General features: G+C 54.8%; 1 protein-coding gene across 1 annotated transcript in view; it reads left to right on the forward strand.

Moving 5' to 3' along the window:
* The window catches only part of Unc5b (unc-5 netrin receptor B), a 67,381-nt gene that overhangs the window by 46,536 nt on the left and 5,366 nt on the right, over positions 1–15,479 (forward strand). The window contains exons 2-13 of the mRNA XM_059282249.1: positions 1,930–2,157; positions 5,090–5,233; positions 5,569–5,672; positions 6,658–6,838; positions 7,488–7,655; positions 8,255–8,419; positions 8,625–8,657; positions 10,534–10,728; positions 10,969–11,358; positions 11,916–12,003; positions 13,678–13,846; positions 13,939–14,172. Of these exons, the coding sequence (XP_059138232.1) occupies positions 1,930–2,157; positions 5,090–5,233; positions 5,569–5,672; positions 6,658–6,838; positions 7,488–7,655; positions 8,255–8,419; positions 8,625–8,657; positions 10,534–10,728; positions 10,969–11,358; positions 11,916–12,003; positions 13,678–13,846; positions 13,939–14,172 (2,099 nt within the window). The remainder of the gene's footprint in view (positions 1–1,929; positions 2,158–5,089; positions 5,234–5,568; positions 5,673–6,657; positions 6,839–7,487; positions 7,656–8,254; positions 8,420–8,624; positions 8,658–10,533; positions 10,729–10,968; positions 11,359–11,915; positions 12,004–13,677; positions 13,847–13,938; positions 14,173–15,479) is intronic.

Genomic DNA, 15,479 nt, shown 5'->3' on the forward strand with positions numbered 1-15,479 from the left:
ATTTTCTTGCTATTGTGAGTGGGGCCACGATGACCATGGATGTGCAATTATACTGGGTATCTTTCCAAACGGCGACTGAGCTTTTAGGAATAAATTCATGCTGAGTTCCTTGACTCTTGACTGTGTAATAAATTCCTCACTTGTTGGGAATTTTTTGTGGCCTTGTGATAACATGAAAATGGACTGATCTACTACTACCACACTAGAAAATGAAGGTGACTGTGTTGAAGGTGATCATGAGGTATGTCTAAGGGGCTAGGTAATATCCTTTAAACAGGGTCAGGCAGAGTAGCCCCCCCAGAAACTCCCAAGTACCCTCATCCTTGGCTGGTGCCTCAGGACCTGGCTGAGGCCACCACACCTGGGCTCCTGCTGTGCCAAGAGGGGGGGCCCAGTCCAGATGTTTTATTTCTTGGGTTCAAACCTTAGCTCTGCTGTGTGACCTTGAGCAACTTGATCCACCTCTCTGAGCCTCTTTCTCTTCTATAAAATGAAGACAACAGAACACAGGGTTGTTGCAAGAATTTGATACCTCACCTGTTCCCAGATACTCCATGGCTCACTGCTTATGGTAGGCATTTGGTAGGACTTCAACAGGGCAATGTGTCCTTACCAAGTGCCAGGCCGCTTTCAGGACCATCACGGGATCTTCAAAGCAGCCTGATAGGAAGCTGGTGCTCCCCTCCCAGTCTTCTTCAGCAACAAAAGAGCAGGACACCCATCAGGATGCACTCTCTCTGGGTCACATAGAGGGTTCTGGAAGAGATGGATTCGCACCCCATTGGCTGGTTCCTTGTTTACCACTAGGTTGGGGATATATGTTCGCACACTCCTCTCCTCCATCCCGCCCCACTAAAGCCAGTCCCTTTTGTCCAGCTCTTCTCTCCCAAGGCTTACACCACCCCCCCCCCCCCCCCCCCCCCCCCCCCCCCCCGGCTTAGGCCAATCTCCTGTTGCCCACAGAGAAAGAACAGACACATTTTGTTTATTCTCGCAGAACTGTGTGTCCCCCGCCCTTCTGCCTTCAGGGGGATTCCTTGTTGCCATGCACGGCCTTTTGACCCTGAGGGACAAGTGCATGATGCCCTATTTAGGCCTCTCAGGACCCCACCGCGGGGACAGCACATGGCTGGTGGGAGGGACCGCATGTGACCGTGGACACACACAGGCCACCCTGCACTGGATTCCACTTTCCCAGGAGACGTGAGGGGCGGGGAGCACAGCCTTCCCCCCCCCCCCCCAACTGCTTGTCCTGAGCTGCCTGATTGTTCTGCCTTTGTGATGCAGAGCCAATTTTCCTAAGTGAATTGTGACCAATCAGAGGCCTGGCCTGCTTTCCTCCCTTCCTGTTTGTCTCACCTCCCAAGGTGCTGTTCTTTCCAGGGACACAGGCGTTTCCACCCGGCCACCATGTGCGGGGGAGGGGGTGGCCACCCTGCTTAGCCTAGCTGTGTGCTCTGAAGGTTCTCCTCTAAGGTTCTTGCTAAGGGTGTGAGCCTGGGAGGAGGCTGCAGGATGCTCAGGGCTTGGCACTGCACCCCTGCCCCCCCCCCCCTCTACACACACCCTGCAGGTCCTGGATGCTTCTGTGTCAGCAGCCTAGCCGGCTGTAGCTGCAGAGAGCGGTAGTGGGTTGGGGCAGAACTCTGGGCTTTAGCCTCAGCCTGTGTGTTGAGGCTTCGCCGTGGGAGGTGACAGGCAGAGCCAGGGCAGGAGATGTGGGCAGGTCCAGAGGAGGTGTCCTTGCCTCTGGTCTCTGACTTCTCCAGTTAGAAGGAAGAAGGACCACTAACACCCCCAAAGTCTGGCCTTTTAGATGCAAAGCGGGACGGGGAAGCTGTGGGCTCGGGAGACCTCCTGTGAGTGATGGAGCAGGTCCCCAGGGTGAGGGGTGTCCAGCCTGCACTTCATGGTACTCTCCCTCCACAGGCCTTCTTGACGTAGGTGGCCAGGTGCTCCCAGACTCCTTACCGTCAGCACCGGCCGAGCAGCTGCCCCACTTCCTGCAGGAACCACAGGACGCCTACATCGTAAAGAACAAGCCCGTGGAACTGCGCTGCCGAGCCTTCCCCGCCACACAGATCTACTTCAAGTGCAATGGCGAATGGGTCAGCCAGAACGACCATGTCACACAGGAGAGCCTGGATGAGGCCACAGGTGAGACCCGCCCTGCCCGGGCTCCCCAGAGATGCCATACAGCCATGATGCTCCTCTGGGCCTCAGTGTCCCCTCTGGTCCCCCAGTTGTTGGCTACAAGCCTCCAGCAGGGAACGAGGCTCCCCCATCCTCCCACACGGTGGCCAGTCTCACACTTGTGCACAAGATTCAGTCCTGGCGTTGTCCTTCCATAACTTTGCATTACGGGAAAAAATGGTGCCATTTTCCAGTTACATTCACGATGTGCTTCCTAGACAGAAGCTGTTCTTGGTGTACCAGAAAAGACTCACACGTGCTGAATAGCCCATGGGACCAGAAGTGTTCTAGATTTCAGAATTTTCTGGACTTTGAATTTGCCCGGATTGTGAATCAGATAGTCCCCGCCCCCAATTTAAAAAAAAAAAAAAAGCAACATTCAAAATGTTCCCAAACCGGAAACTTCTGCAACATTCTGTCAGTGCTTGGAAGGAAGGTTTTGATTTTGGAATGGGGTCGCATAGTACAGGCTTTGTGATCTTAGCTACTCAGGAGGTTGAGGCAGGAGGATGACAGGTTCAAGTTTATTTTAGGACACTGTCTCAAAACGTGAGAAGAGGCGGAAGGGCTGTAGCTCAGTGGTAGAGTGCTTGCCAGTATTCACAAGGTCCTGGGTTCAATCCCCTACATGGCAAAAAAAAATAAAAAGTTGGCTGGCACGATGGCCTGGTGGGTAAAGGCACTTGTCTTACAACCTGAACTTAATCCCTGGACCCACGTGGTAGAAAGAGAGAGCTGACTCCAGAAAACCGTCTTCTTATTCCAGATGCATGCTGGGCACACAGGCACTCACACCTGCAGGGGGGCGCGCGCGCACACACACACACACACACACACACACACACACACACACATAATAACTAAATGTAAAGATATTTTAAGTAATAAAATTGCTCATGCCTTTAATTGCAGCACTTGGGAGGCAGAGGCAGATTAATCTCTCTGAGATTGAGGCCAGCCTGGTCTACAGAGTGAGTTCCAGGACAGCTAAGGCTGTGCAGAGAAACCCTGTCTCAAAAAAACAAAAAACAAAAAACAAAAATAACCCAAAACTAACTAACTAAATTTGGGGAAGCATTTTGGCTTGCAGATTAGGGGTGCCCTGTCTTGTAAATATTACATGAATGAGCAAACAAGTGTTACTGGAACGCAGCCCAGACCCTCAGGAAGGAAGGACAGTGACTGAACCTTGGGGATGGGAAGAGGCACAAGGGCCCTTCCTGCTGAGGTGGGGCCCACGGGCTGCCAGGTGGTGGCTCAGTGGCTCTAAACATCTCCCGCAGGCTGGCAGGCCCCAGTGCCCCTGGCTCAGTGAAGGTGCCTGTCATCAGGCCCTGTCTCTGGTGTGAGAGCCCTGGGTCGAATGCTTTCCCAGAACGTAGACCTAGGAAGAGAGCACGCACAGGAACCCCCAGACAGAGGGGAGCCCCCAGACAGAGGGGAGCCCGGCAACCCAAGCCGAGCAGCACTGGCATCCAGCCTGGCTCTGACGTTGCTCTCCCTCCTCCTCCTCCTCCTCCTCCTCCTCCTCCTCCTCCTCCTCCTCCTCCTCCTCTTCCTCCTCCTCCTCCTCCTTCTCCTCCTCCTCCCTTTCCTGTTTCTTTTCCTTGGTCACGCCCGATGATCCCTTCTCAGTCTGTGTTTGTGTCTTTCTTACTTTTTTCCTTCTGTCCATCCCCCCACCTTCTCTCTCCTTCAATTTCTGCTTTGCTTCAAGAAGCCTTGATTTCAGACCTGCCCAGATGGAAAGCCCTGCCCCAGACTTGACCACCACTGAGCGCTGCTCTGGAGGTTCAGTGGCAGGTGTGAGCATGGTACCGGGACTCTAAAAGAAAAGACTTGATATCCCCACTCTCGTCTAAAAATCTGATGAATAAAAGAATTAGAAGCAAAACCAAACAACCTTTGGGAAGCTGAGGCAGGAGGATGGAAAGTTTGAGACCAGCCCAGGTCCACATACATAATGAAATCTTATCTCAACAAAAAAAGAAGAGAATAATAGCTTAACCCACCACCCAGACGCTATCACTCTGGCTGTGTGACTGCGGTGCACTCACTCAGCCTCTCTGAGCCCCGTGTCCTTCCTTCTGTTAGCCGGAGGTCCCAATGTAGAGGCAATAAGATGGTGTATGCACGGTGCCAGGCAGGCAGAGAACCAGGGCCCTCTGGGCCCTGCCAAACACCTCTGTATTCTTCTTGGGTGGGTTGTCCTGGCTTCTTAAAACTAGTCCTTACTTCTTTGGCCTGTGAGTCCCTTCTTGTCCCAGTCAGAGCCAACCACGAGTTCTAGAGCAAGCAAGAGGCGGTTTGCCTGCTGGGGTCCTCAGATGATGACCCGCGGTGGCAGTAACTCCATGGTTTCCTAGTAACAGTGCCAGCGCAGGGGTCTCGCTCCTGCTATCAGGAGCGCATGGTACCTGCTAGCCCTGAGAACTGGGGTTCTGTTGTCCCCCACAAGCTGTGCATAGTGACAGCGGTCCCACAGCCCATGCATGGGAAGACAGCTGTGACTAGGACAAGAGGAACAGGCCTCCTCGGGGCTCCTGCCTGGACCAGCGGGTAGCCCAAACTGCTGGTAACTGAAAGAGTGCCCTGGGCGTAGCAGGGACAGAAGGGTTCAAGGCAGGAGACAGTGTTCTGAGACCCTGTGGAAGACTTGGGTCTTTCTGCTGAGGGATCTGTGGAACATGTGTGTTCTTGACAAGCACAGACTAGCTGGGTGGTGAATGGGTCTGAGGATACAGAAGGCTGGCTTTAGCTTCCACACAGACCTGGGGAATGGCTATCGATACCTCCAAATGGAAGCCGGTAGGATTCTGCAGGGGAGCCACAGGCTGGGGTAGAAAGGAGGTGGTGTCTTCCCCTGACACCGAGGACCCGATCTTCTCTCTCCCAGGCTTGCGGGTGCGAGAGGTGCAGATCGAGGTGTCCCGGCAGCAGGTGGAGGAACTCTTCGGGCTGGAGGACTACTGGTGCCAGTGTGTAGCCTGGAGCGCTTCGGGAACCACCAAGAGTCGCCGAGCCTACATCCGCATTGCCTGTATGCTGCCCTGATTCCCCCACTCCATCTCCCCACTGCTGTCAGAGAGAGAAATACCTGCTAAGGGACAGCGTGTGTATGCCAGCCCACATGGGCTCTTAGACCCAGAAACCAGGCCCCCTCAGACCCTAGGGTTTCCAGCAGGCCTTGCCACCTGTGAAAGGAAAGCTGAGCATCTAGGCCAGGTCCCAGAGTCAGGGAGCAGGGCCCTGTTTCCCCAGGTGAAGGGAGCCTGTTATATAGATCCTTAGGTATACTCTGCCCCCTAGTGGCCACAATGGGCACTTCATGTTCCCATCCTTCACTTGATACACTTGGAACTCTTCTCCTCTCAGACCTGCGCAAGAACTTTGACCAGGAGCCTCTGGCAAAGGAGGTGCCGTTGGATCATGAGGTCCTTCTGCAGTGCCGCCCGCCGGAGGGAATACCTGTGGCTGAGGTGAGGGGGATGTGGCCAGCCAGGCAGGGCACTTCTCAGCAGCTGGAATGCCACAGCCTCTAGACCTCTGTCTGTCTGCCTCTCCTTCTGCACTCTACTCACACGGGACCTTGTCCAGCCCTTCATAGGTGCATGCAACCTCACAGGAAGAGAACCCCAGGGCTCCCTGGGTAGGCCCCAGGTCTAGTCTCTGACACCCCCACTTGGCACAGACCCAGGAAACCATACTTGTAGATACCGCCAGGTTTCAGTGCGTGCGCTCAGATGTCCACTCCATCAGCCAGACACCACCTTCCTCTTTCCCCACGCATGCCCTACACTGGTGTAGAAGTTCAGAGGGGACGTGTGGCTTTGCACCAGAGGACAGGCCTCTTACTCAGGACTCAGCTGTCAAGCCCCCAAACTTTGTTTTGATCACCTAGGCTTCTTCTTGTGCCCTCCTGGGCAGTGGGCACAGTGGGCACCTGGGTGGTGATTGCTACCTGTTGGCCTTTGGTCTCCTCAGCAGCCCTGCGAAGTGGGCAGAGCCACCCCGTTAGAGATGGGAGGGATGGTGTGACCACCTGGATTGTGACCGGTAGTGAGTAGCGGAGCTGAGGACTGAACCCAGGGGTCCTGCTGTGGGGGGCTGAAGCTTTGAGAGGCTTGGGGGTTGGAGGATAGACACTAGCAATCAGTCTGTGCATGTTTGGTACTTCTCTGAGCCCAGCATGCCACATTCACCCCTGCCCCATGGGGTGGGTGCTGTTCAGGGTCCATCTTACAGTTGGTAAAATTGAGGTCTTGGGTCTCCCAAGATCACTCCACTGGTAAATAATGTGCCCCACGGTGGTGCTGGTACCTGTTGCTGTCAGGTGTGAACCTGGGTGTGGATATAGGCAGGGCGGGGTATTCTAGTTATGCTTGGACCCCACCTTCCCTCTGCAGGGGGCCCGTCCCCAGTGCCAGCAGGCAGACAATGAGTCCCCACTGCTCCCCTCCACAGGTGGAATGGCTCAAGAATGAAGATGTCATTGACCCCACTCAGGACACCAACTTCCTGCTCACAATTGACCACAACCTCATCATCCGCCAGGCTCGCCTGTCAGACACAGCCAACTACACCTGTGTGGCCAAGAATATTGTGGCCAAGCGCCGGAGCACCACTGCTACAGTCATTGTCTACGGTGTGGATGGGGTGCTTGCCGGGATGTGCCGGGGTTATCCTAGGTGCCCTCTATGGTGGGAGCTCTCGGGTGCTAGGGGGAGGCCTGCAGTACATCCCACCCATTCTGACCTCCAGGACGCCAGTGGGCCCCCTGAACTGTATGGAGAAGCAATCTAGAGAGATAAGTGGCCAAGTCAGGCACTCTGGGTCCATTACCCTTCTTCTCAGGGCTCCTTGGCCATCTCTAAAAAAACACCTACTTCTTCTTAGTCAGGCCCAAGGCAGGGTCACAGCCAGATCCTCACACTCAAGTCATTTTGTCCCAGTAGGGGTAAGGGTGTTACCCAGGCTGTTCTCTGCTCTTTCTTTGGGCCCACGGATGGAGGGAAGAACCGTAGTGAATTCCTGTCCTGGAATTCAGTCCCAGGCCAAAAGCCAGGTACCCCATCACACATTGGGTGGCCTTGGTTAAGTGTTAACCTTCTAGCCTTCCTGTGTTACTATGCAATAGGCCAATAGACAGTGACCTCCTAAACCTTTTCAGGTGCCCAGACCCACAGGTGAAGGGTTCCAACCAGAGTGGCTGGGTTAGTAAAGTTGGGTGATGGGTTTGAAAAACCCGGAGAAACCCAGATCCATACTAACTGTGTGATGACCCATCCCTCCAGTGAATGGCGGCTGGTCCAGCTGGGCAGAGTGGTCACCCTGCTCTAATCGATGCGGCCGAGGCTGGCAGAAGCGTACGCGGACCTGCACCAACCCAGCCCCACTCAATGGAGGTGCCTTCTGTGAGGGACAGGCCTTCCAGAAGACAGCATGCACCACCGTGTGCCCAGGTAGGAGCCACAAGCCCGTCCAGGCTCCTCTGCCTGTGGGATGTCTATACAGCCCCCTGAGCAGCAAGGAGTCCAGACCCCAGGTCCTCAGCATGCTCTGTAGTCTGTAGCATCTGATTCTGCCCAGACTGCTGGAGAGCTGGAATCGGGCCGTGAGCTAAAGCTAGATAGGGCTCCTGACTTTGAGAACTGCTGGGGTCCCAGAGAGCTTGCTGCATGTATCTGTTGGGATGCTTGTTGGCTGCAGATGTTCTTCCTATTAACAGCCTCCTCCCTGTCTGTCTTTCCTCTGTTCATCTGCCCCTGTCCTTGTCCATCCAGCTGTGCTTGTCCTTTGGTTATGTATATGTGACCGTGTGCTGTTTTCTCACCTAAGTTTTGGGCTCTGTCTGAGCCAGTAACCTTAAGTATCTTTGTTACAGTCTGCTGAGTACATCTAGCTGCCCCTAGCCTGTGGCTGTATGCATATGGTATTGATTTACTGACTGGCCTGCACATAATGTTGCATGCATGCGTATGTGTGCGCATGTGTGTGCATTGCTGTTACTGTTTCTGTGTTGCTGTTGGAATGCATAACCGCACGTGCTGTGTTCCCACAGTGGATGGAGCGTGGACGGAGTGGAGCAAGTGGTCAGCCTGCAGCACAGAGTGCGCGCACTGGCGCAGCCGTGAGTGCATGGCGCCCCCACCCCAGAACGGAGGCCGGGACTGCAGCGGAACGCTGCTTGACTCCAAGAACTGCACCGATGGGCTGTGCGTGCAGAGTGAGTGCTCTGGAGTCAGGTGACGGACCCCTCTGCCCCTGTCCAGCCTTGAGCCACTGTGCCCACCCTGAGCAGAGCAGCCCGTAGGGCGTCTGTCCAGCCCCCCGCATCCTTCATCTCATCCGTACTGTGACCCCCATCACCTCGTCTACCATCCTTTATCTGTCATCCATGTCATTGTCTCCCCCTTTATTTCCCTTGACAGATAAGAGAACTCTAAACGACCCTAAAAGCCACCGTAAGTCCCATTTCATGACTGTCCTCTTTCTTCTGGGGATCCCTGGCTCTCCTCGGCTGGCTTTCCATGGGTGTGGGGTGCAAGGCAGGGAGACTTGATGACATTCCCCCCCCCCCCCCGCCCACCCCCAGTACAACCCCATAGGATCCCTCCACCTCATGCATCCTGCCACACTCCCATCACAGAGAGGCAGGCAGACTCTTGGCTGACAGAAAGGCCCCAGGACTCCCCTTACCCTCCTGGTATAGAATAGGACTCTGACTCTAAGAGAGAAGAAGAAATCTGTCCAAGGAACAAACCAGGAAGGTAGCAGAGCCAGGACTTGAACCCAGATATTTCTGTGGCCAGAGCAGATGGTCTTAATCATTGTCCCTCCTCTACGGGACATGCCAGGAGACAGTGTCCTGTCTGTCCCACACTGTACCCCTAGCAGCTGGGCCATACCTCCCAAGTTAACTCTGGCGAGAGTGGTACTGCTCCGATTCAGCTCCCGGGTGACTTCTCTCCTGCCCCTCGGGCCCTTGCCACTGCGACTGCAATATCAGAGCAACACAGCCACTCCCTCAGACTGGCCTGTGGTAATTAAAGAGCAATTTCAGATCATTCTGGAATCATAAAACCTGCAGGGAAGTCTTCAGCCCAGCACCCCGAGAGGCCAGGCCGGTGGCTGATTAGGAAGTATAAATCGCCAAGCAAGTGGCCCCCAGTGTGAGTGAGGACATGAGAGTATCTGAGCCAAGCTTAGGGAAGAGCCTGCTCCTGCTGGGGCAGGAGCCTCCGGAGAGGGAGGAGGTCAGCCCTGAGGAAAAGTCTCTAGCAGCTCCCTGGTTGCCAGGATGCTCTGGGGAGCCCTTAGTGAGGACTGCTGAGTAGAAAGGCAGTGTGGAAATGAGCAGGTTCCCAGAGCAGGAAGCCATGGCCTTCCATGCTAGGAGGCCTGGGCTCACCCACGGGTGCGGAAGGTCGGGCGTTGGAACTCAGGCTACCTCTCCCAGAGTTCCCTGCTTTTAATGAAACATGAGTGCCTCTTGGAGCTCCTAAAAGAAGCAAGGTCAAAGAGCATCTGCCTGGTGGCCCCCATCTTGGCTGTGCCTGAGCTGGCTGACGTGAAGGTCGCTCACCCCAGGTGGCTTTTAAAATTCATATTTCACTTAATTAGAAGGAAATTCATTAAAACACACAGCTCCTCAGTTGCGCCGGTCACATTTCAGTTCTCAGTCGCCGCCTATGTCTACTTGAGTACACAAGGGACCGTGTGGATGGGATATTCCCATCCTCCTAGAACGGTCGGTCTGTGGACCCTGCCTCTGACCTTTCCAGATTCCTGCCTGGCAATAAGTAGTTATCTGCAACCACAGCCCCCTGCTGGAGGAAGGGGGTGTAGCCGTGGGTGGCCTCCCCCAGTTCACCTCTTTTCACCCACCTGCTCATCACCTCTCCATCCATTGCTTTGCCTCTCACGCCACTCCTCCCGCCCTCTCCACCTCCCATCCTTGGCATGGCCGAGGAGATTGCTTAAGGAGGTTTCGGGGAGCCAGGGCCTTCGGTCATAGGGAGGTCGTAGGCCCGGAGCGAAGCTTTGTCATTTAGGGCGGAATTGTGTGCCCGCGTGTTTCCAAGCCTCACACCCCCCGGGCTCCTCAGCTTGTGAATCAGACCCGCTGGTTCTGTTACCTTCAACACTATCCTAAGAGGATGGGCAATAGGGCAGGGATTTTATGACAGTGTATGGGGGTGGGGGTGGGGGGGTGGACTCCTGGGGGTGCGAGACTTCCCTGAGGCCACCGATCTGCCTTGGCAGGTGAAGCCTGGAATCTAGATTTTCCTTGGGACCCTCAGAGGGCCCGCCCCTTACTTAACCCTACTGCTTCTACAGTCCTGGAACCCTCAGGAGATGTGGCGCTCTATGCGGGCCTCGTGGTGGCCGTCTTCGTGGTTGTGGCCATCCTCATGGCCGTGGGCGTGGTCGTGTACCGGAGAAACTGCCGGGACTTTGACACGGACATCACTGACTCCTCAGCTGCCCTCACTGGCGGCTTCCACCCTGTCAACTTCAAGACGGCAAGGCCTAGTAAGGACCTGGAGGAGCCTGGGGTAGCAGGCACGGTGGGGGGGACCGCAGAGCAGTGGAGCTGTCACCAGAGATGGTGGGTTTCTCCGTTTGTCTGAAGCTCCCCGTGGCAGGTGGCAATTGAGCCTTCTGTGGCCAGACCTGTGGAGAGGGCAGAAGGCCCGGAGGGAACAGAGTAGGCAGGGCCAGTGTGGGGATGGGCAGGGAAGGTGAGTCTGACTATCACATTCACCCCTGCAGACAACCCACAGCTCCTGCACCCGGCCGCCCCTCCAGACCTGACAGCCAGCGCTGGCATCTACCGTGGGCCCGTGTACGCCCTGCAGGACTCCGCCGACAAGATCCCCATGACTAATTCGCCCCTGCTGGATCCCCTGCCCAGCCTCAAGATCAAGGTCTATAACTCCAGCACCACCGGCTCTGGATCTGGCCTGGCTGATGGAGCCGACCTGCTGGGTGTCCTCCCGCCCGGCACATACCCAGGCGATTTCCCCCGGGACACCCACTTGCTGCATCTGCGCAGTGCCAGCCTTGGTTCCCAGCAGCTCCTGGGCCTGCCTCGAGACCCCAGCAGCAGCCTCAGCGGCACCTTTGGTTGCCTGGGTGGGAGGCTGAGCATCCCTGGCACAGGTAGGCCCGTGGTCCTGTTCGTTGCTCAGATGGGAAAAGTGAAGCTCGGGGCGGATTATATATACATAGAGAAGTCTGGTCGAAAACCTGAGATCAGGCCTGCCTGGGCCTCTCGAGGTCAGGGGAAGTCTTGGGTCAACCACTTGGAGGGGACCTCACCGCCCCTGTCGGGTTGGGAGAATGGCTCTTATCGTTAAAAGTCCCACAGAGAGGTCCCAATTTTGAGAGACAGCGGGGCAGGGGTACCCATCTCAACTTGTGCAGGTATCAGCTGGCTGGTTTTCAGAATGCTGTCCTGAGCCATCATGGAACAAGCACAAGGCCTTCTGACACTGTCCCCCCCCCAACCCCCCCAGCAATGTTAGAGACTCCTGTATTCCTGGGCATACCAGCTATGGCCAAGCAGCCTGGCTGCTCCCTATATCCACCGCCCCCCCTCTTCCCCAATCTAGAGTCTTTCCAGAACTTCCCTAAGCTGGAGCCAGGTCCCACCCCATTCCTCTCATCCCCTCTACTTCCTCCGACCTCCTTCCTGATGACCTTCCCTTCCTCCCTAGGGGTCAGCCTGTTGGTGCCAAATGGAGCCATCCCCCCGGGCAAGTTCTATGAGATGTATCTACTTATCAACAAAGCCGAAAGCACCCTGTGAGTAGACGCTCCAACCCTGGCCAGGCGGCACCCCTTCTCCTCTGCCCACACTGGGCACAGATACTTCCATATGCCCCCTGGAGCTTGGTCCCCAGTGCCCGGGGTCCCCCGGAGAAAGCGTGTTCTAATTGGGTAAAACCTGGCAGCAGTAAATCCTTCCTGTGTAGAGGGGACTTATCAATGACTGCATTGCTTACCGTCCCATGGCTGTGGCAAATGCCTGGTAAGAACTTAAGGAGGTGGCATTGATTTGGGCTCACTGTAGTGACAGCTCCTCTGACTGGTCACAGGAGCATGGCGCATCCGTGGTCAGAACTGGAGAGGGCCAAGCACTGGTGCCCCAGGGTTCCCCTTTCCTTTTCATTCAGTCTGGGTCCGTAGCCCACAGGATATGCTGCCCACCTTCAGAGTAGATCTGTCCTCCTACTTAACCCTCTCTGGGGCACCCTCACAGACAGGCATGTCAGGGGTTGCATCTCTTCCATGACCCCAAATCCACTCAAGTCCACAGAGAAGATTAACTCAGAGCTAGTAAGAAAAATGGAGCGTCTCAGCTCGAACATGGGCCTTAGAACGTGAACAAGAGATTCACATGTACACACGCTGTGTGCGTTGTTTATGAGAGGTCATTCCATCTGAATGGTGGTCACAGGCAGTTAATGAAACATCCTGGAGAGACATGAGGAAGTGTTCTGCTTAAGGAACCTGCAAGGATGTTTTCCCTCATGCTAATACCTTCATGCCTCCAAGAACACGGGCACACCGCCCTTTCTGAAACACTGGTGGTTGTGTAGATTAGAACCGGCTCTCCCGAGGGTAGTGTAAACGGCATGCAACCCTGTTGCCCTGGCTATCTTGGAACTCACTATGTAGACAGGCTGGGCTTGAACTCAGAGATCAGCCTCGGCCTCCCCAAGTGCTGAGATGAAAGGCATGCACCACTATGGTTTTGTTTATGGTCTCAAATGGCTCCTCCTCCCCCCCCCCCCCAAGATGGCATCTCCCTATATACTCCCCAGGCTGGCCTCAAACTTAGAGATCCATCTACTTCTGCCTCCTGAGTGCTGGGATTAAAGATATGTGCCATGCCCAGCTCATTCTGGTTTCTGAATCTTTCATTCTTTCTCCTCAACCCCACCCCCACCTTTTTTTTTTTTTTAAGATTTATTATGTAGTTTTCTGTCTGCATATGTCCTTGCAAGCCAGAAGAGGGCACCAGATCTCATTACGGGTGGTTGTTGCTGGGAATTGAACTCAGGTCCTCTGGAAGAGCAGTCAGTGCTCTTAATCACTGAGCCATCTCTCCAGACTGTGTTTTGTTTTGTTTTGTTTGTTTGTTTGTTTTTGTATTTTGGTTGACTTGTTTTGTTTTAAAGAAAGTAAAGGAAGACCAGAATGTTATGTAAAACCCCAGACCTTTGAGGCTGTGCAAAGCTTTGGATGAGACTGTTTTGACGTAACAGCAAAACCTAGAATGTAATTCCTGGTGTAGACCACATCCCTACTTCCCACCGCTGTGATGTCTGCAGCCTCAGACCCCCGAGCAGCAAAGACTTGCCTTGGGTGGCACAGGCCCTGGGTGGAGGTGGGGGCCCTGCAGGAGTGAAATGTGCCCCTGCTGCATGTGTTCTTCCGGCCTTCATTCACTGTCTCCCTCTGCCCTCCCCCTAGCCCGCTTTCTGAAGGGACCCAGACAGTATTGAGCCCCTCGGTGACCTGTGGTCCCACGGGCCTCCTCCTGTGCCGCCCTGTCATCCTCACTGTGCCCCACTGTGCTGAAGTCATCGCCGGAGACTGGATCTTCCAGCTCAAGACCCAGACCCATCAGGGCCACTGGGAGGTGAGGCGCTGGGTGGAGTGGCTGACTCTCTGAACGGCTCCTCTCCTGACCGACCCCAGCCCAGAGGACAACATTCTCTTCTCCCCCTGTAGGAGGTGGTGACCTTGGATGAGGAGACCCTGAACACCCCCTGTTACTGCCAGCTGGAGGCTAAGTCCTGCCACATCCTGTTGGACCAGCTGGGCACCTACGTGTTTACGGGCGAGTCCTACTCGCGCTCTGCAGTCAAGCGGCTCCAGCTGGCCATCTTTGCCCCAGCCCTCTGCACCTCCCTGGAGTATAGCCTCAGGGTCTACTGTCTGGAGGACACGCCTGTGGCATTGAAGGTAGGAGCATGTGGGGGCACTGCAGGGGCATCGGCACAGCCTACCATCAGTTGCTCCCCTCCCAGGGTGCATGGTCCCGGCCAGGCGTCTTTCTGACACCAGCCTCTATCAGTCAGTAGTCACTCTTCCGTCATCAGACATCATCAGAACAGCACTGGACTCTTTTTTTTTTTTTTTAAATATGTAATTTTATTTATTTTTATTTTTTTTAACTTTTTTTTTGAATTTTTTTTTTAAGATTTATTTATTTATTATGTATACAGTGTTCGGCCTGCATGTATGTCTGCAGGTCAGAAGAGGACACCAGATCTCATAGATGGTTGTGAGCCACCATGTGGTTGCTGGGAATTGAACTCAGGACCTCTGGAAGAGCAGTCAGTGCTCTTAACCTCTGAGCCATCTCTCCAGCCCCAGCACTGGACTCTTAAACAGGGGTGGAGGCCACAGCTCCTGACTCTGGGCTGGAGGTGGGAGACAAGCAGGGAAATCTCTTTTGAGAAGTTTGAGAAAGGGGACCTCAGACCTAAGACCTGGATAGCAAGTTGTCACTCTGGGTAGAGAAGAGGAAGGACATTTCCAACCAGCAGAAAGACTTTCTGCCAAGACAGGTGTGGACGGTGTAGGGAGTGTGTATGTGTGAGCACGTAAGTGAGAGAGAGGGCTAGAGAAACGAGCCGCTGTTAGTAAGCTCGGGTCGTGCTTAGTAACTGGGATGCTGTCCAGGGGCAAGGGGCCCAGCTGTGGTACACCCCTGTTCACAGGTGCTCTGTAGAACGGTCTGCAGCTATGGTGTGTGTGTGTGTGTGTGTGTGTGTGTGTGTGTGTGTGTGTGTGTTGGTAAACAAGAGACAAAGGCCAGTTGGGAAACTGGGGCTAAGTCCCAGACAGCAGGCAGTAGCCAGGAGATGAGGCTGGACCTTGTGGTTGGTCAGTAGGATGGACAGACTAGGGACCGATGGGATGAGCGAGCGTAGCCCAGACTTCTAACAGACACAAAGAAAAGCCAGTGGAGACCAGAAGTGAGGGAGAAGCAAGGGCAGGTGAGGAGATGTTGTTAGGCGGAGATGGAAGATGTAGAGCCCAGTGTAGGCACCGCCTGTTGTACCTGTCTCAAAGTCACTGTCCCTTTCCCAGGTCCTCAGTCTCATTCTAGCATGATACTGGAGGATACAGAGTTGGCTCTCTCCTCCATCCTTCCAGCAGCCCTCTGAGAAGCCTCATAGTTCTTCCGGACAGACCGGATGGACCGATGCCTCCTCCCGGCTCTGACTCGGGGTCTCTCCTAGTCATGTCTCTGAGGCTCATGT

This window comes from Peromyscus eremicus, chromosome 16_21 (assembly GCF_949786415.1).
Source record: "Peromyscus eremicus chromosome 16_21, PerEre_H2_v1, whole genome shotgun sequence".
Taxonomy (NCBI): Eukaryota; Metazoa; Chordata; class Mammalia; order Rodentia; family Cricetidae; genus Peromyscus; species Peromyscus eremicus.